Source organism: Lonchura striata, chromosome 12, assembly GCF_046129695.1.
Source record: "Lonchura striata isolate bLonStr1 chromosome 12, bLonStr1.mat, whole genome shotgun sequence".
NCBI classification, from domain to species: domain Eukaryota; kingdom Metazoa; phylum Chordata; class Aves; order Passeriformes; family Estrildidae; genus Lonchura; species Lonchura striata.
The window spans coordinates 15,326,109-15,346,621 of record NC_134614.1 but is presented as its reverse complement, the minus strand read 5'-3'; the positions used below and the strand labels follow the sequence as shown (position 1 = coordinate 15,346,621).

The window sequence follows — 20,513 nt, the reverse complement described above, 5'->3', positions numbered from 1 at the left end:
GTTTCAGCTCCCACACTACAGACACCCACTTACTCCCCTGAAGAGCTTTCCCTGCAGTCCAGTATATCTCACCATTAGCAGCAATGATTCAAGCAACAGCAAGTTCTAATCCTCTTTCCTTCATTATTCCCATCCCCAGTGTTTGGAAATTGGTACCCTGAATCCTCTGGCATGCCTTTATTTGCCTGCATGTTTCCTGTAACTCACACTTCAACCTCAAGCTCTTTCATCACTGAGATTCTTACGAGCTAGAAATGGACATGAGGTTTCAGTCTTCACTCTGTTATGCCAAGTCTGATACAAGCAGCCCATCCTAGAGCTCCCACTGGTCTTGGGAAAAGCTTGGCCTCATGTGTAGGTCTCTGTCCCAGCACTGACCAGCCTCACCATGCAGACAGTGACAAATGGCTCCTTACTCACCAGAGAAGATATAGTTGTAGCCAGTGCGCCCATAGAGCTCTCCCCAGCCAGCCAGTGTTGCTGATCTGCAAATATGCTGGAGGAAGATTTTTTATTAATCACACAGGCTCCAGGAGTCTTTCCCTTACCATGCTTATATGCTGTCAGGTTACATAGAAAGAGTTGGTACCTACAGCTATCACCTCTCAGCTGTCTGCCCTGCAACCCTGGTCCAGACTGAATTCTCCAAACACAGCAAACTGCCAAGTGCCTTTATCTGTAGCTAGTTTTTAAATCATATTTTCATCTTTAGTTCTCCAATGCATTAATACAGTCAGTTCCTGCCAATTTAGCAACACATGCTCTGTTAATACCCTGCTTGAGCCTTATTTCCACATTCCTCTGGATGAGATTATGGATGGTCCCAAGATGACTCTGGGCTGTTCACTCCTGCAGAGAAAGGTCAGCAGATGCAGCCCACAATGGCTTCAGTCAAGCTAGATTAAAATTGTCACAGGTATGATTTTGCTATTCATACAGTGTTTCTAAATTCAACTAAGAAAACTGAATTAAGGTGCTTAAATTCTAAATGAGACTATTCCTACACGGCTTCAACATATCTTAAGTAATTCACATAAAAATTAATCTAATCTCACTTTCTTATAGATCCCCTTGCAGACAAGCCCACACATTCATAAGACCATTTATGCAATCTTGCCTCTCAAGGGAACAGACAAAGGAAACTTCTCTGGAGAGAGAAAAGTTCCTCAAAGGGAGCTGCTGGGAAGAGTAACGGACAAACAGGAACAATAATTATCTTTTCCTCTGAAATGCCAAATTTCTTAAGGACTTCAGAAAGCACAAACATAGGAGAAAAAAAAAAAACAGTTAGCTCTTTGGTGCAAGGCTCATGATTTGGTGGGGGAGAACAGCCTGAAGTGCCCACAGAGAGCTTAAGCAATTGCTCCCTGCTGCTACAGGCTGTCTGCTTGTACCTAAGCACAGATTTTTACACCATTTGGAAAAGTGACAAGTGACTGATGGCTTCACAGTTCAAATGGCAGAGATAAAGGAAATTTTCTCAGTAAAGACAGGTAATCCATGAGACTTTACCTTTCCCTTGTACAGAATGACTGGGCAAACAAAGCGTCCTCTACACCTGGCCATCTTACTCCGGTTGATGAGGTCCTGCAGTTTGCCAACCTGCACAGTGCTCTCATACCTAGTGGGCAGAGATTCAGGTCAGTACACAGAGCATCTTCTCACACGTCTTCCAGCAAAGCTGCCGTTGACACCCTGGGCTGGGATCCCATCCCTTTCCCTAGAAGTCAGCTCTGAATTTAGTATGCATGAAAACACTTTGAGAATTGCTTCTGCTGCTGTACAACACATTTGGACACTTTTCTGGCTCCTTTTTTTTATTTGGAAATGCACAGTACATGACAGCACCATCAGGAAGTGGCAATATGAGCACCACCAGTGGGGCCTGCCACAGACTAACACGTGGATTACTAGGGAAGGACAGTCAGTGACTACAAAAATAGATTTTCTGTTTTCCCTGCTATCATCTTTCCATTCAAAAGCAGCTGAACACTATCATCATAGTGAACTCACTATCAGAGGGATAGTTTTGGAAGAATAAAAGAAATATAATAGATAACCAAATTTTGAACAATGTGTGATCCTCAAACATTTGTGTTACCAGATAATTAACTAAATCAGCTAGTGTGTTGAGCAGGGTGCTTAGATTGTCAGCTGCATCTGCAGAATTACATTTTGTTTGGTTTTCTTGTTGAAGTTAAAATAGAATTGTGTTTCATACCAGGAGACATTTTGGAAACATGTTAAAATTGCTCCAGTTTGCCTAAGTACCAGCCCACATTTGACAGAAATCCAAACTCACTTCTGAACTACACAGACCTCAAGGAGGAACTGTCAATGTAGAGAGGACTAGAGCTGGAATTGGAGAAGTATCCAGAGTGAAATATTAGAAATTAGGTTAAGTCTGGACATACAAAACTACATGGCTATGCACCTGGAGATGGTTAACAAGAATTTCCAGTTAGCCTTTCCAGTAACAGAGCACAGTAGAAGAGGCAGATGAACTGCCTGATCTCTGGATGTTAAAACATTATCAACATGGTAAACTTGAGAAAGAGGAAAAATAAGACCATGGAGATGTAGAAGAGATGTAGAAGTACCAGCATTAGCGTGCAGAGCACAGGCTCTCAGCTCAGCTAAATCATCTGATTCTAGTGACCCACCCCTGCCTGAAGAGGCACAGGAAGGTGAGTAGGACAGCCAAGGGAGAGTCTGTGCTGCAAGAGAAACCACCAGGGTCTGATAGAAAGAGCAGATAAAGACGAGCAGATGCACAGCAAGATGTGCATCAGGGTGAAGGAGAGTACATGGAGGAGGAGGAGAACTCAAACACTAAGCACAACACTGGCCTAGGAATAAATTAATATCTTTACAATGGAAGTTAACTAAAGTTGCAAAACTTCCGAATCACCGAGAGCATGGAGCAATGGACCAGCAGCTGCCATTCTGGGAACAGTTATAAAAAATAATCTATTATTAAAATGGAAACTGATCTGTTTATGGAAAATATAATACAAGGTGGTGCCAGTAGAAGCAGGAAAACAGAAAACAAGACTTCCAAATACTTTTTTTTTAATAGAAGGATTTGGTTCTCAGAATTCATAGTGGTGCTTTAAGTTTTTCATGTTTTCCTGCATATACAATGATTTTGCTGTCCAACTCCAAAGACCTTTGACAAATACCAGAATTTAAAGAGCAAAAACTCAAGCTAATCTTCTTTAAACAATGTGAACATGAGGGTGCTAATTGGAAAGGCAGGAAAATGTGAGCAAGTGTGAGAAGAGTTGCCTTTGTGTATACTTCCCAACACCAAATTATTCTGAAATTCAAAAGATTTTGATGCAGATTTGGTTGTGGGACTGTTTTTAAATGAATGCATGCAATTAAGTGATGTATCATATCCTGCACTCTGCTCCAGTTCCTTCTATGTTTCCTTTGCAAAAGCAAATATGGAGGGAGACAATAACTTAAATGCAGCGTTACCAAAATAGTTCCACAGCACTGCTTTCAAGAAGATGAGAGTTAGCAAAAATGAAATACCTGAAATATCAGAAATTATAAGAGAAGCACCTCTCTGGGAGCTGAGACAAGACAACACAGGTTTCACTCACTCCACTCCCCAGGAGAGGTTTCTGCAGCACTTGTGAGTGAGTCTGAGCAGCCTGGCAGGAGCCCAGGACACGGAGTGAGCGGGAAGCCCTGCACCCTGCTGGGGACATGGAAGGATAAGCCCCTCTCCCAGGCACACCACTGTTCCTTGGGAAGCCTGCACACACACTGGAGAGACCCGCTCTGCCATCAGTCATGGCTGTGCTACAAATGATGCTCTCAGATCTTCTCATCTCAATAACCACCCGCAGTAATGCAAGAGATGAACGTGGTAAACAAACATAGTTGTATCAAGACTCTGGCAGCAAGGGGGAAGCTGCTCTGAAGAACAGGTGTAATGCTTCTACAGGAGCTAGTGGTTAATTGGAGCATAAACAGGAATAAAATCTAAAAAAAAAGGTTCAAAACACACAGAATTCCTTCTGCACCTGCCTGGATTTCAGAGTACTGTTAGCAAACTTTGATCAAGCAAAGTCTTTCTTCCACCAGCTGCCCAGCTACAGAATGAACTGATTTGGGTTAAAAAAGTATCAATTTTTTGTTGTTTCCCTACATGGCTCCAGAAGCAGCTGTACTGACAGAAATGATGGTACAGCAAAGAGTTTGTACACATGAAAACTGCTTCCAAAGCACCTCAGTATTCTCAGAGTTTTGAAGCTTCAAGTAGATCTTACCAGCTGATTAAAACCATTACAAAGATAAAACCAGAAGCCTTCAAGGCCTGGTGGGTGGGGCCCTCAGCAACCTGATCTAGTGGAAGTTATCCCTGCCCATGGCAGTAGGGGTTGGAACTGGATGACCTTTAAGATCCCTTCCAACTAAACCATTCTATGGTTCCACAAGAGGCAGCCAGAGACTCAGTCCTGGATGGAGTGTCCTGCTTACTGAAAGAGGTTCTTGCCTTCCATAACACAAGACGTGCAATGGTCTCTATTTCATAATTATTCCATAGGAGTAAAATGATTAAACTAAAACCCGCATTTGTCTAAAAATCACTTGGCAGCTTTTACAAAAATCATCACACTGAAATCAGGAGAGTGATAATGAAGTGTAGTGTGTTTTTTTGACTCTCTTTCGGACAGCAAATCAAAACCTGCCAAGAATCACTATAAATACAGTTAAGTGTCACTACTGGCTTGCAAAGGTCACAGAAGAAAATGGGGCACCACATGTAAGTACTCTTGTTTTGAATAGCTGTCAAAAAAATTAAGCATCCTGTCCTCCTGCAAGAGCAGGAAAAGCAGAAGCATTCAGTTTCTCTTCCTTAAAGCTTCCTCTAGTTGCATTTAACAGCTTCAAACCTCAGCTTCCTGTTTTTTTTTTGCAGCAAGGGGTTTAAGCTTTTCTAATCTCATCCAACTGTTAGGGAGAAACTCTCCCACCTGGCAGTCAGTTCTGGCTGGTTTCCAAAGACCCCCTCCTACAGCACCCAGCCTACATGCCAGCTGATGGTTTTCCTTCCTCAGGCAAAGCAGCTGGACATGTGAGAAGGACTTGTTGACCCTTCTTTTGAACACATTACTCTCCTCATGGACACACAGTCAAGACTGCAAAACTGCATTATGTTTTGTTGAAGAAAACAGTAAAAACGAGAGACTGTGGTTGGAGCTGGCAGGAGCAGCTCAGCCAGAAGCGAGAACAATGTGATCCTGAGCGTGTGGGTCAAAGTCCAGAGATGTGCTGGTTCAGATGCGCACCAAACTGAACAAGTGTTTCTCATTAGCTTGCTAAACCTCAGCACCCACTGACCTATTCACCATGGTGGGAAGAGATTAAATAACCTGGAATTTTGTCTGGAATGACAGAAATATCTCTCCAGACTGTCTTGTCTGCCTAGCCCCTATCAGACCCCCTGCTCCAAGATGATTTGCAGACTAAAACTTCCCACATCACAGGCCTTGCTGAAAGACCACAGGCACTTCTTCATCAAGGCAGGGAGAGCATCACACAGGCTTGCTCACAACTTTGAGCCTGCAGGCGAGCTGCAACACAACCATCACCAGGAGCCAACGCTGTGCTCAGGTTTACTCTAGGGCCACATGTGCCCGGGAGCACACCCGTTTCCTCCACAGCCCCCGAGTAACAGGTTCAGCCTGGCAGCTTTCACCACGGCGGCCCAAGAGCCCTGGGAGGAGCCCCACGGGAGCTCGGCAGCCCCGGCAGGCAGCGAGGGGAGTCCCGGAGCGGCTGACACCACCGGCTATAATTAGCGCAGCGCAGCCCGCAGGGCTTCCCCGGCCGGCGGGAGCGCCCGGCGCGGAAGCTCCCCGGGACAACAACTCCGCCGGGCGACAGCTGCACGGGACGGGACACGGGAACCGGGGCCTTACGAGTCACGGCCGGCGCCGGCGTCGCGCTCCAGGAAGACGATGTGCCGCGGGTAGTGGGCGCAGACCTCGCCGTGCACGTTGGGGATCACGCTGTAGCGATAATCGCGGCCGAAGAGCTCCAGGCACCGCCGCTCGATCCGCTCCACCTGCGCAGAGCCACCGCTCAATGCCCGCCGCGCCGCTCCCCGCGCCCCCCGCGCCCCGGCGCCCTCACCTTGGCAGCGGCGGCACCGCCGCCGTCCTTGGCGCGGTACTGCGCCCGGGAGAACTCCAGCAGCAGCTCGGCCAGGGAGCGGTCCCCGGAGCCCGCCGGGGGGCAGCCGCGGGCCGCCGCCGCCGCCATGGCCGCGCCGCTCACCGCCGCCGCTGGCCCATCGTCCCGCCCGCCGCTTCCGCCCGCCCGCGCCGCGCCCCTTCCGCCCGCTCCCGGCGTCATCGCGGCGCGCCGCGCTCCGCCCCGGCGTGCCGAGCCCCGCGCCGGGCACCGGGCGCTGCTCCGACACCGCCTTTACACCTGCAAAGAGACGGGCAAACGCTGTTAGGCCTTGCCGAGCCGCTCCGAACGTGGCGCCGGCCGGCGTGCCCAGGGCGCTGCCCGAAAGGCAGAATCCCGGGGCGGGTTTCGATTAGAGAAGCCACTCCCGGAGTGTGGTGGCACGCACTGAGCCCGTGGCGGAGGAGTTGCGGGGTGAGCGGCATCGCTGCCCAGAACACGGCTGAGGGCGGCGCTGGCTCGTGTGCCCGGGCAGTGGCACGGAGCCAGCTCGGGCTGTGCATGCACCGCCCGTGACGGGCACTGCCCGTGCCCAGCCGGAGGCACACGGCTCCTTGTGGTTTTTATGTGCATTTGTCTAATTTGCAAATCAGCTGTGAGTCTTCACAAACATTTAATGACAGCCGAGTTCAACTGCAGCTAATGCTGTGCATCTCGTTGCCTGAGAATGAAACTGGCCCGACTCGGTTTGGTCTCTGCTGGGTTGGGGACCGGTGTGAGGCTGGCGGGGCTGCGGCAGGATTTCGCAAGGGCACCTGCCGGCATGTAAGTGCTGACAGCTTGTGTGACACTACTGGCACAGCCACTTACCCCAGCCCAGTCATCCCCCACACCTAGCCTGGCGCACGTTGTGCACCCCAACCCTGTCGCCACATCTGACCCGGCACAGCCGTGTACCTGGCCTCGCTTTGTCAGATGTTTTGGGTCGACTCCTGCTGCCCCAGAGCGGCAGGAGTCAGTGGCGGCAACCTCCTTGCTCGGTCCCCGCCAGGAGGGTGGGGAAGGTCCGCTGCCCGCCCGGGGGCTACGCCGGCAGCCCGCGGGCCTCCCCCGGGCTGGTGACGGGTGCGGAGGATGGACGCTCTCCCTGCGGGCGCACTCCGGCCAAAGGCAGCCACGCGGGGACCTTCCGGCACTTACCGGAGCCATGCCCCGGCACCACCCCGGGCGGCGTCGGACCGGGGGAGAGGAATGGGCCCGGCAATCCGACCCGAGCCGAGCCCGTCGCTCGGCCGAGCCCGAGGCGAGCGCAGCAGAAGGCGGCGGCGGAGCGGTCGGATCCCCGTGGGGCGGGCTCGGGCTCGGGCGGGCCGTGGCCGGGCCGGGCCGGACGGGGCCGGGCCGGGCTCGGCCGGGCTCGGCTCCGCAGTGGCGGGGGGGCGCGCGGCCGCGCGCGCGCGGCGGGAGCGCGCGGGGCGCAGAGGCGGCAGCCAAGATGGCGGCGCGGGTGTCGCAGGGCCCGGCGGCCCGCGGGCGCTCTTAGGCCGCGGCCCCCCCGCCCCGCCGACCCCGGGCGGGCTCCCCGCCGCCCCGGCCCCTCCCGCCCTCCGGCAGCGGCGGCCGGCAGGATGCTGCCCTCGCAGGAAGCCTCCAAGCTGTACCATGACAACTACGTGCGGAACTCGCGCGCCATCGGCGTGCTCTGGGCCATCTTCACCATCTGCTTCGCCATCATCAACGTGGTGGTCTTCATCCAGCCCTACTGGGTGGGCGACAGCGTTAACACGCCCAAGCCCGGGTACTTCGGGCTGTTCCACTACTGCGTGGGCAGCGGGCTGGCGGGCCGGGAGCTGTCGTGCCGCGGCTCCTTCACCGACTTCAGCACCATCCCCTCGGGCGCCTTTCAGGCGGCCGCGTTCTTCGTGCTGCTCTCCATGGTGCTGACGCTGGGCTGCATCACCTGCTTCGCCCTGTTCTTCTTCTGCAACACCGCCACCGTCTACAAGATCTGCGCCTGGATGCAGCTGCTGGCAGGTACACACCGGCACCGGGAACCACCGGCACCGGGAGCACCGGGCTGCCCCGGGCCTGGCGGCAGGGACGGGTGGGGAGGATGTGGGCAGAGCTGAGCGTGCGGCACCCTGGGACACCCCGGCAGTGGTAGTGGGGTCCCTGGCTATAGGGAACAGCAAGGTTGCTCGAGGAAGCTGGGCTGAGTCCAAACACTGCAGGGCTGTGGTTCTAGGATCCAGCCCCGCAGTTTCTTGGGACACCCAGGGCAGGTGCTAATGCTGACAGATGAGCAGGAATGGGCACCCGTTTGGGACACTGGCACTGAGGCTCCCTGTTATCCCCTGGCCACAAGGAACACAAGGGCTGCTCAGGAAAGCTGGGCTGGGTACAGGTACTGTGTATCCATAGGGCATCCCGGCCAGGAGCTGGCCCTAGGACGTCCCAGGCTTTCCTGGAAAAAGCAGGCCAGGCAATGGTATTGACAGAGCACCATAAACAGGTCCTGGCTCTAGGCATTGGCACCTGGGTCTCCCCAGGCAAAGGTTGGCCACAGGGAACATTGGGATCACTCAAGGAAGCTGCATAGGTACAAGCACTGTAGGGCCATGGGTCTTCTCAGCCAAGAAATGTCCTCAGGACATTCCGGGGCTTCCCGGGACAGCCAGACCAGGCACTGTCACCAGGAATGGTTGCACCTGCTTGGGGCACTGGAGCCTGGGATTCCCTAGGCAAGGTCTGACCCCAAGGAAACATAAGGCTCCCTTATGGGAGGTACATAGCTGGAGAGCTGGATCAGGGACCACCTCAGGTGACTCCAGAACAGGCACCAACCCTGGGACACCTAGACAGTCTGGACCCTCAGGACATCCTGGGCTAGGGACCCACCTTGGGGCACTTGAGTACACCCCAGTCAAGGACCAGCATTGGGACACCCCACAACATAGCCTAGGGCACTGGATCAGCCCCCTGAATCCCTGGGGATTCAGACACCCCAGCACACTCCACATCAGGGACTAGCCTCCCAGTCAACCCCAGAGATGTGGGGTTGTCCCTAAGAGATATTCACTTTAGGGGAACACTCATCCCCCAAAGGAACCCCACCACTGGAAGAAGCCCATGCATGGATCCTCCATCCCTCTAAAAGCATCCTTCAGTTCCCCCTTAAAGACATATTGTACCCAGGCCCCCTCTATCCTGCATCATGAAAGGGCTGTGAGGACAGCTCTCTCCAGTGCTTCCCACAGAGGTACACCATACATTTACCTTGATGTCTCCGCAGACTTGACCACTCAAGTCCAGTAATTAACCTGCCCCAAATGTGACCATGTCTATAGCTCCTCCTTAGGTCCTTCCACAAATGAAACCCCACTGTAGATGTACCCCAAGACCCTCACAGACTCACTCCTCAAAGTGACACTGTGCAACAACCCAGACCTTTCCCTAGAAGGTGACCTGTGATAGGGATCCAAAGTATCCCCTTATGCACAGACTTCCAAGGTGTCCTCACACAGGGTCTGTCCTTTTGGGAGAAAGAGCCTAAGGAATGATGTTGGACTTCCATTGGTAGCAAGACTCTTCACTTCCTTCTCTGCACAGTTTTACCAGGTGTGGACACTTACTCTCCACTACATACTAAGTGTGAATAGACCTAGAGCTTCCATTCGAAGGATCTACAGGGCCCCTTATTCTTAATGGAAGGACCCCATTCATCCCCTCTGTGAGAAGGGCCCTAGTCCTTGATGTGGAAGGATACAGCCCCTCTGTGTGAGGACCTTTCAGCTAGCCCAGCTCTTTCCTTTGCAGCTGGCTTGGGCTGGAAAGCCTGACCTCCTCTTACCCAGATCAGGACCACAGCCAGACCTGGAGCTGCCTTGGCTTATCAGGAAATTCCCTCATCTTTAATTTTCCCCATCCTGAAGATTTATCAGTTTAAAGCAAGCTCAGAGCCCAAATCCTACTGATTGTCGGCAGCTTAATCAAGTGGCGTGGAGTGCCCAGCTGCTACTGCTGCACAGGGAGCTGTGTGCAGAGGGCACTGCACTGGAGGCAGCCCTGGGTCTTCTCCCCAATGCCTCCTGTCCTGTCCTGGCTCAGGTTTGGGTGGCCATGACAGCACTTTGCTGTTGTCACCCCTGGGTACACTTCACCTTGCCTTGGGGCTTGTCCTTGGTCACACTTTGCACCTTGTAATGACACGTGTTGCTGACAACTGCACTTGTGAGAACCCTGAGTGCTCAGCTCAGTGGGGCCATGGGCTGGCTCTTCTGGCCCCAGCCAGCCCAGGTTGGCTTGGAGCTCTCCCAGAGCAGCATGGCTCCCTGGCTTCTCTGTCGGGGAAGGTCCAAGGCATCATTAACAGACACTGGCCCTCCACCCTAACCTGAGACAGGACAACATGGGAGAGCTGCTGACCTACAGGACAGGCTGATGTTCCTGTCAGAGAGGGCCTGATGCAGAGGTGGTGGTGTAGTGTGTCCCAGCAAGAAAATCTTGTCTGGCAGGCGTCAGGCAGGGCTGAACTTCCCTGGGAACGTCTGAGGCAGCCACAGGTGGATGTGTTACCTTGTGCATGGAGAAGGAGCTGCCATGACCTATGGAGAGAGTATCACAGGCCAGATCTTACAGCAGGGACATAGCCTGATGCAGGCTCTGGCACATCATTATGGCAAACTTCAGAGATTCACCTGGCTGGGAGGTTGGAGGATTCTGTTAGAGCAGAGAGTTTGGAGGAGCAGAGAAGGAAAGGAAATTCCTCCTGCCTCAGTGAAGGTTTAGCTGAAGAAGGACTTGCACTACTGCAGCAGAAGCACTGTGAGGCCCAAAGTCTCTTGGTCTCACTGGTGAAAGCCAGGTGAGGCAGGTGACGGGCAGAGAGATGGGGCAGAGGTATCCCCACCCCATTCCTGTGGGATGGCCGGTGCAGAGTAAAGGGCTGCTGATTGTGGGCATGGATGGGCTCTTCAGAGGAGAAAAACCAAGTGTAGGAATGTGGGGGAGGACGATGAGGAATTCAGGATCTCTTGCAAAAAAACAAAAAAAACCCAACCAACTTTAAATCATCAATGTCTAATTAGTGAACAACAATCAAGGCAGGGTTTAATTAGAGCTTGACAGAAAGCTCCAGCTCAAAAGCCACTGCCCCCCTAGGAGGAAACTGGATCTAATTAAGAGGAAAGACTCTGCTTTATCGCAAATAGAAACGTGGCCATCTGCCCTGTTCAAAATCCAGTAACGCAAAACTGGAGATTTTGCTAAATCCTTCTGTTATAAAACCAGAGATGGGACCTTAACATGAGCACGTCAACAACTGTATGACTGTCAGCACTTAATGCCACCCCAGTATTCCAAATTAGTGGAGGAGCACCTTCAGAAAGTTCTGTGGGATGATGCTTTAAGAGAAATGGGCTGTGAGGGTGATCCCCCTTGGGATTTGTCTGTAGGAAATCAGAGCATAGGAATACACAACCACCAGGCCAGCCAGGAGCCTGAGCATTCCCTCTGATTCCCCAACACTCTGCTGTAGCATAAGATACAGTCCCCCTGTGAATTTACTCAGAACTTTGAACAAAATTGTCCTGGTGCATTAATGCCTCTGCAAGACAGCCCAGCCAGCTCTGTGTGACCCTGCATCCATGTGCCTCCCATCAGGATGATTACCCCGAGTGGTACCCAGGGTTGTTTCCAGAGGGTCTTTGGTTTTGTACTTAGAGTATATTGAGGGTCAAAACAGGCAGCCAGCTGAGCACAGCATGCTGCCTGCATGGAAGAATAGACTGGCCACATTTTTAGGTGTTTTCCTGTGCTCCAGGTCCAGCAGTCAGTGTGGTGAGACCTTCACACTCCCTCCCTTAGGAATATATATGTGGTGCCTTCTCACCTGGGACCATGCTCTTGGCCTTAGGACTGGGCTTTGTCCTTATCAGTGGCCTCTTGGCATTGATTGTGCCATGACCAGCCATCTTGCCTGAGGGAGAATGTGGTGATACATATCCATCTGAGCTCTTTTCTCCTTAGGGAGATTCCCTTCAGAGCTACACTTAGATGGGCCCTTCCAAGGCCTGAGAGCAGAGGCATGTCCCTGAGCAGGGCTTCATCTTCTGCACCTCAGCTGTGTTTGCCATTGTCTCAGAGGGGACCCCTTGCATGGCATGGTTTTGGCATATCCATGGAGAGGAGTGGTGAGGGAATTGTTGGCAGCTGCTGGGTTGAGCATGGTGGAGCTGTGTGGTGGTGTAGCCTCAGCCCCAACGGAAAGCAGGATCTGGCCTGGGTGAGCACTACAGCCCCAAAACCCTCCCTGGTTCTGACAGCAATGCAGCGGCTCTGCTGAACCACATCGGGACAGGCTCATCTTCCTGACTGTGACTTGCTGGAGAACCAAGTCATTTCAGAGACTTTGAGGTTTCAAAATATTGTTTTCATGGATATAAAACTCATTCACTGAAATTTTTAATGAAAAAATATGAGGCAGATACCACTGCTGTAAACTGGCTTGGAGTGTAACTGGGACAGCTGCTGAGCATGAGACTGCCCGGAGAGGTTGTGGGGTCTTTGTTGCTGGAGTAATTCAAAACCCATCTGGACATGTTCCTGTATCACCTGCTCTAGGTGACCCTTAGCAAGAGGGTTGGACTAAATGATCTCCAGAGGTCTCTTCCAACCTTAACTATGCTGTGACTCTGCAGTTTATCCTCAGGCCCTTTCTCTGCCAATACTGCCCGTATATGAACCACTTCCACCTGCTGACCTTGCAGCAAAAACAACAGCACCACAAAGCCCCTCAGCATTTGCTGAATTACTGTCTCTGGATCCCCAAGAAAGCTTTCCTGAAGATTCTCCTCTTCTTCCCCTACCGCTCAGGTCTTTCAGGGGACAGGAGCCGGGCTGCAGCCCATCCCTTGCATGCGTGCAGCGCCGTGTGCTCCGCAGCCGCCGCGGGGATTGCGCGGCAGCGCAGCCTCCCGTGGGGCTGCTCCTGTGCCCGTGTACTCGCGGGGAGGGGCCGAGCCGGCCGTCTCGGAGCCGCTCGTGGCCTGGAGCTTACATCCCTGAACTGTTGTTCCAGATAAAGTAACTGTCAGTTCTGATTCATACAAGCTCATAACTCTATTCTGAATCCTGCTGATTTTTTGGCACAAAAACAGCCTGTGGAGCAAAACGCCGTAAGGGAGCTCGTGTCTGTGTAAATGGCTGGTGCTCGCTGTCCAGAGCACTCTGCCCTTAGTGTTGATTTATTTTTGAGGCATTTCAGTTTTTATGGGGAGGAGGGGGGACTGTGTTTGTCCCCTTTCTGTTTGGTGTTCAGGAGGTTTTCTGGTGAGAAGCAGCCACTCTACACCCCAAGAGCACACAGCCCAGCCCCTGTTCCCTGGGGTCTTTGGATGTGCTGTCTGTCCCGGTGCCAGGTTTAAAAAGCCCTTTTTGGACCCAGTGATTGCTGGTTTTCCCCCCATTACCTCACATCTTCCCATCTGTGTGTTCTGTGGTGGTGTGATGCTCTGGGGGAGAAGTCATATCTCAGCTGCATGTCCTGAGCTCCTTCCACCCATGGCAGGCAGAAGCAGTAAAAGCCAGTTTTCACTCACACCTGTAGACTAAACTAGACAGAAAAAGCAATTTAAAAAATCAGATTTTAATCCTGTAGGCACAGCTGCTCAGGACAGGGGCAGTGGTACTCAGCAAACATGGGGGTTACTCAGACAGTCCAAATTAGCTAAATGCACCTTGTACTAGGAGATGTTATCCTGCCAGGAGGAGCCTCCTCTTTCTGCTCAAATCTTGCTCCAGTGTTGCAGCCTGAGTCATAACATTGCATTCCCTTTGATTAATTTATTTTGTGAGAATATCAAAAGCCCTTGAGATGCCCATGTTGTTTCTAATGGACCTTGACGAGGGAGCACTGAGGAGTGAGAAGCCATGAACCAGCTGTTAAGGCAAGAAATGCCAGCTTTATGGGGTCAGAGCCACAGCCCCAGCAGGATCATCCTCCCTCTGCATGCACCCTGTCCCAGTGATCACTGAAATGCCTGCTCTCAAAACTGTCTTTACAATTGGAAAAACTCTACAAGAGGGAGTTGGAGCCCAGGGCCTAGGGGCAGGATAGCAGCTGTGGGGTGTGACAGACCAGCCAGCCATTCTTGGTGCCACTGACGGTGAGGACTGGCACCACACACTCAGAAGAACAAGAATTAAAAGCAAAATGGACAGGAGATGGGTTATTTTTTCCTCTTTAATAGTGGCTTTTCATAGAAATCATCACCTGGTGCTTTTCTTGTGGTTTTAAGGCATAGAAATGGGCTGCTTTAAACAAAACCCAAGGTTTTCCTGCAGGTCTGCAAGGAGTTTTGGGGCATTTGGGTGTAAGTGCTGGCAGAACGGTGCTGTGGGCAGAGGGCTGGGCAGGCAGAGCCCTGACCCCACATCCCTCAGACCTGTTGGAGAGGCCAGCGCTGAGGCCTGTGGATTGTATGGGGATCCCCTCCTTATTCTTGCTCTGCTTTTCAAAGTCACTCCTTGCTGCAGGCACAGGAAGGTGTTTCCAGGACATTGGGCAGCCTGGGGAGTGCAGAAAAGGGAATTGCTTGTGACAGAGCAGAGGACTTGGCTTGCTGCTGGGAGCACATAGGGCAGATGGGAAGAGGAGAGCCCTGAGCTGCTCTTCCCCAGGAGAGCACCTGCCCTCAGTAGCACAGCCTCACCTCAGCCACTTCCTGGGGAGCTGTAGAGTAGTGAGGGGTTTTTGGGAAGAGCCCAGTCACCCTCAGGCAGAGGCATTTGAGTATGTGTGGTGACTTGGGCACACACCTCTGCCCAGTAGTAAATTTGTTGTTTAATTGTGTCAAATGGGCTGTGAGGGCATGGGCAGAGATCCTGCAACTGCTTGGTGGGACAGGGCACAGACTCCCTTTGCCCTGGTGCAGTACAGAGCAGGCACACGAGGATGAGATCAAAACAAGCAGACACAGGCTGAAGCCAGGCAGTGTTCTGGCAGTGGCCATCACTGCAAGTCCTTTGTGACTGTGCTCTGACAATCCACCACAGAAGTGTCTCCCATATCTTTTTGAGCCACCCTACTTTTGCCTTAAACCCTGTCTCTCATGTCCTCCATGAGTGCTGTGGCATTGCTGCCTGTCCTGCCATGTTTGGGACCTGCAGATGTCCTGGGAGACCCTCTCACCTGTGGTGTTTTCAGAGCAGTGAGCTCTTGGCAGGCTTCTGCTTTACCTGGGCCGTTGGACCCACCTTCACCCTGAATGATAGCTCAGGAATGCAGAGGACAGGATACTGCCTGCAGAGTCCAGGGACAGACCCAGGGGCTGCTGTTCTGCTCCTGTGAAGGACTGACTGAGGGCTGTGCACAAAGGCTGGGAGCCTGCCCAAGCCCTCGCTGGTGTAAGTAAAATTGGTGCCTGATTTTTTAACTCAAAATTGCCTACCCTCTTGGGCACAGCCCTTGTTCTCCTTTGGGCCCAGAGTGGCTGTTGCTGAGGCTTGCTGCCCACCCAGGCAGCTGGAGCTGCTGCTTTCTGTGCTTTCCCCCAACCTCACTGCATACCTGTGGTCCTTTCCTCCTCCTCCATGATTTCAGCAGATTTCTTACAACCGTGCCCATTTCCAGGCTGGGTCGTGCCAGCCTGAGCAGTGCTGTGGGGGTAAACCCACCCCCTTGCTGGGGATTGTCACAGAGCACCTTAGCTCGTTTCACAGCTGCACTGCACTGGGAGCTCAGAGGATCCTAAAATCCTCTTAGCATCTCTGCTTTCACAGGAACAGTCCCTGGCACAGGTCTGCTGCACCTGATCCCCTTTTATTCAGGCCCTCAGCTGAATTAATGCCATCCTATTCCAAGGTGCCCAGGTCAGCAGCAGGCCAGGCTGCTCCTCAGCGTTTACCATGCAGTGCATGGCGTTGGTGCTGACTGTGTTTCCTTGCAGAGGGTTTGGGTTGGCCCAGTCCCAGACAGGCTGTGCTTGGCTGGGAGTCCCTGGTGACGATGTGCTGGAGACACTGGCTTGGCTCTGTGCAGCTGTGTGGTGCCGGGGTGGCACCAGGGCTGTGCATTGCAATAAATCAGCATGCAGGGCTTGCCACTGTCCACAAAGACTTTTACCAAGGGGGTTTGCTTGTGGAGGAGTTAGAGACCAAGCAGCAGCTGCTGCATGACATAATGTGCCAGCGCCCCTGTCCTTTCCTGGGTGCAGTGTCATGCCCTGCAGGCACATGCCTCCCTCCTGGGATTTCCCTTCCCCATGGAAAGCAGTTCAAAATACATGCCAGCACCCAGAAAGCTCATGCCAGACTGCCAGCTGCCTGCCTGCAGGGTGTTTGCTGAAAAGGATGGAGAGAGAACTTCTTACTGGTGTGGGCAAAAACCTCTTAGTTGTTCCTTAACTCAGGGCAAAAGTACCTGCAGGGCACTGCAGCCAACATCATTACTATTTTTAGCTCTTCCAGCTGATATGGGGTGAGGAGCTTTTGTACTTGCTGTAGTCAGAAAAAGTCATCTTCTTACCTTGACAGTCACAGGCTTTGTGACATTTCCATCCCTGTGTTCCCTGATGTCTCCTTGCTTAGCACAGAGTGTGCTGGGTGGAGGCCTGCTGGGAAGGTGACCCCTCTGGGAGTGCTGCTTGCCGGCTGTGGGGTGGTCAGGTGTGGGGGCTCCTGGGGATGCCAGTCCTCTCCACAGGCAGCATCCCTGCCCGCAGTGCACCGGTAGCTCCTGCCCACATGCAGGGAGCTTGTAGTGATAAGGAAAGCCCGTGGGCAGCCACTGATCCTGTGGCTGATGCTGGAAGAAACAAAGAGCCTGAAGTCCCTAATTGTGCATGGGCCAGGTTTGGGACAGCCAAAAAGCCAGTCCCAGAGCTCCTGAGGCAGTGGTGGCTGTCACCTGCCACATTGCCCAGCTGTTGTGGGGCCAAGGTGGGCTCCCTGCCAGACACGGGCTGCACTCACATACTGACTGGGGGGCTCAGCACCCAGCACTGCCACTCTATTATTGTCTCTGATGCTTCCCCCTCCTCTCCCTCTTGCAGCGCTCTGCCTGGTGCTGGGCTGCATGATCTTTCCCGATGGCTGGGATGCAGAGACCATACGGGACATGTGTGGGGAGAAGACGGGGAAGTACTCCCTGGGCGACTGCTCTGTACGCTGGGCTTATATCCTGGCCATCATCGGCATCCTCAATGCCCTTATCCTTTCCTTCCTGGCCTTTGTTCTCGGCAACCGGCAGAACGACCTGCTGCACGAGGAGCTCAAGACAGAGAGCAAAGGTCAGCACCATGCTACTGGGGGGATCCTGGGTGGGAGCAGCCTGGCAAGGGTCCCATGGGCTTTACTGTCACCTACAAGGCAAGCCAGGCTGGGCAGGGTGGGAGGCAGCCAATGAGCCTCTGCCCTGCCTGACCTCTCTCTCTTCTGTTTCCACAGATTTTGTTGGCACTGCGGTAAGCCTTGAGTGTCACTGTCCTGTCCCCTGTCCCTCTGTGGTGTCTCTGGGTGTGACTGTGCTTGGCGTCATTGTGACATGGGATGGGATGGGATGGGATGGGATGGGATGGGATGGGATGGGATGGGACGGGACGGGACGGGATGGGATGGGATGGGACGGGACAGGATGGGGGACCCTGGCTGTGCAGGCAGCAGGGCTGGGGGCAATGGGGGAAGGGAGGCAGCAAAGACAGGGTGGCAGGGATGGGGATAGGCATATGCCTGGCACATGCAAGTAACATGGTGCAGTAAGACCAGCCCAAGTCCATCCCCAACCTGCTGTGCTTTTCCCGCAGAGGATATAAGGCCGACCATCTGCAGCAGGACCCTCTTCCCATGGCCGGCAGCCTGGGCACTCACTCCCTGTCCTGCCCTTCATTTGCTGCCAGCGGCCACACAGCGTCCTGCGCCGCCCTCCGGGCCCCGGTGCCCGTGCCAGGGATGTGCCAGCCGCCCGCCGCATCCATGGCCACCTCCATGTCCACGCCGGCACCACCATCCCACGCACCCTCCAGCTCCGTACCCACCGCTGCCTGCGGGCCGCCGCCGGGGGAGGATGCCTCAAACCCGCTTTGTTCAAGAACAGAATCCAGCTGCGGTTTTGTTTCAAGGAAAAAACAGTCTTGGAGTTTTTAACAGATTTCTACATCCCCAGGACTCCTGACCTGCTGCCTCCCACCCGAACGCGCACCCAGTGACGCCCCGTGCCGGCTGCTCCGGGTCCCGGACCCTTCCCCACTCCCATTTTGTACAGCTCCGTGATCCTGTCTCCACAGCCAGGGGACCCGGTGGCCGGGATGGGGCCCAACCCCTACTTTTACATGTAAATTCATATTCTCTAAACAGGGTAAAGTGACTCGAGCCCCTTTCCCCCCTGCCCCGGGAGTCCAGCCCAGGACATGGTGTTTCCTGGTGCGTGACCGGGGCTGCAGGCTGCTGCTCGGTCCCCTCAGCGTGGGGACCGCAGGGGCCTCGCTGCTGCCGGCCGTGGGACCCCCGACTCGCGCCGCCGTTGAATGTAAGCCCTGGTAAGTGGGAGCAGCTGAAGATGCAAAACCCCCGGGCGGGCACAGGAGGACCCCCCCCGCCAAGACCCCTCCCCGAGCCGGCCGCGGGCCGTTGCCAAACGCCTTCCCTCCCCATCCCCATACGGTGCTTTATCTCCACTGGTGACAGCAAGGCTTTCCCTGCCACACGGCATGGCCGGGTGTACCTGAGCACTCCTGTACCACCCGACCTCCTGGCTGTACCTCGCTGGCCCGCGGCGATGGCGTGCGGGGAGCCGCTGGCTGCTGCCCCGGCGGCCTCGGGAGCTCACACACAGCACCCGAGAGCCGACACCCCGGCACGGGTGGCTGCAGCCTGGCTGTGGCTCTGCTGGCCAGGCCAGCGTGTGTGTGTGGGCTTCCCCTGGCCACAGGGGCTTGGGTCACCACAGCCCTCGCAATGCAATAAAGTCCTCAGCACTGGCCGTGTCTCAGTGCGAGCAGCTGGGGCTCCTTGCAGGGCCCAGGGCAGGGCCCCCAGGGGCTTGTTGGAGCCCTGTCAGGGCTGGACCCAGACACTGGGCAAGGCCAGGGAGCAGAGTGAGTGGGAGCAGGGAGCAGAGCGGCACCACGGTCCTGGGATGGGGCCACGGAGCGTGGAGGCTGCTGGGGATGGCAGTGAAGGGCTCCACAGGACCCAGCGCCTCACCTGGCACCAGGGGTGGGCTGGAGCAGGTAAGTGGTTCCCTGAGGCCCTGTGGGGTGGCGGTGGGGGATGGAGCTGTGCCGAAACACCATCTGGGAGCCAAAGCCACCCGGGATGGAGTGCATGCCAGCACTCCTGCCCGTGCCCTCTGCCCGCCATGAGCCCAGCGGTGCCCACGTCCCTCTGACAGCTGCCCCCCAGAACGAGGTCAACAGGAACTCGCAGCGCCCGGGTCTTGCCAGCTTGAGAGTGCTGTTGCCAGCTGAATTGGAAAAACAAACCAAGAAAATCAGTGGAGAAAGGAATACAGTAGCTGTAATATATCTGTATTTTAGTACAAAGTTTGATACAGTGTTTCACAAAACCTTATTGAAAAATATAATTCAAACCAGATGAGCTTGGAGCCCTCTGTTGTGGGGAGGGGTGGGATGGGTTCTTCCCGGCCATCACTGAAGGAGGTGGGAGGCCAAAGAAGCCCCTGTGAGTGTCTTGAGCTGTAGTGGGGAGCCTGCAGCCTGGGCTGGCACACAAGGAGAGGCTCTGACCAGAGGGAGTCCCCAGAGAAAGGATCTGTCCCACTTCATGGCAAAGCAGGGGGTGGGGCAGGATCCCATCCATCCCTACGAGCCTTTAAACCAATCCTTTCTGCTTGTTCACAGTGCAGGATGAGTGGTCTGTCAGCTCACTAACACAGACTGATAGGAAAATCCATGAAATTCATCAAATTCCAGTGTCTTGATGGAAAAAAACTACATGGCTGGTCAGTTTAATGGCATGCTCTGGTAGGAGTGGGGAGAGCATTCCAGGCTGTATGAGGGCAACATGGGGAGCTCTGGGACTTGCAGAGAGCTTTGGCCAAGTCTGGCTCCCCCGATGTGGGACATGCTGACAGCCCAGGTGAGCCCTGCAGATGGCAGAAGCAGCTGAGAAGAGCAGAGTTGATGCTACCCACAGTGGCTTTCAGGGAAGGAGTAGTGGAGATGGAGCCACTCTTTTGGGGGACAGAATGAACCATGACATTTACGGTCCCACAGTGTCAGGGAGAACATTCTCACAAGTGAGGGCAGTTGAAGACCAGAAGCCATGGGCACCTCAAACCAGCACCTACACATGCACCTGGCAGGCCCCATGCCAGGCTCAGCCCATGTCAGGCTTCCAAAAGA

General features: G+C 54.0%; 2 protein-coding genes across 4 annotated transcripts in view; one reads left to right on the top strand and one right to left on the bottom strand.

Annotated features, from left to right (window-relative positions):
- MTMR14 (myotubularin related protein 14) overlaps window positions 1–6,282 on the bottom strand; it is a 31,269-nt gene extending 24,987 nt beyond the window's left edge. For 2 of the 3 annotated variants that reach the window (XM_077786135.1, XM_021531731.3), the window contains exons 1-3: window positions 5,940–6,040; window positions 1,513–1,621; window positions 421–496 (exon numbers count right to left, since the gene is read on the bottom strand). In XM_077786135.1, coding sequence (XP_077642261.1) covers window positions 421–496; window positions 1,513–1,566 — 130 coding nt within the window. In that variant the 5' untranslated portion in view covers window positions 1,567–1,621; window positions 5,940–6,040. Of the gene's footprint in view, window positions 1–420; window positions 497–1,512; window positions 1,622–5,939; window positions 6,086–6,153 lie in introns of those variants that run through there. The other variant, XM_021531722.3, reaches the window with a different exon arrangement.
- A 1,444-nt stretch (window positions 6,283–7,726) lies between these two features.
- Window positions 7,727–19,743, top strand: LHFPL4 (LHFPL tetraspan subfamily member 4). Its single transcript, XM_021531947.2, has 4 exons — window positions 7,727–8,187; window positions 17,205–17,441; window positions 17,599–17,615; window positions 17,955–19,743. The coding sequence occupies exons 1-4, from the start codon at window positions 7,782–7,784 to the stop codon at window positions 17,961–17,963; spliced, it is 669 nt and encodes a 222-aa protein (XP_021387622.1). The 5' UTR covers window positions 7,727–7,781; the 3' UTR covers window positions 17,964–19,743.
- The last annotated feature ends 770 nt before the right edge of the window (window positions 19,744–20,513 follow it).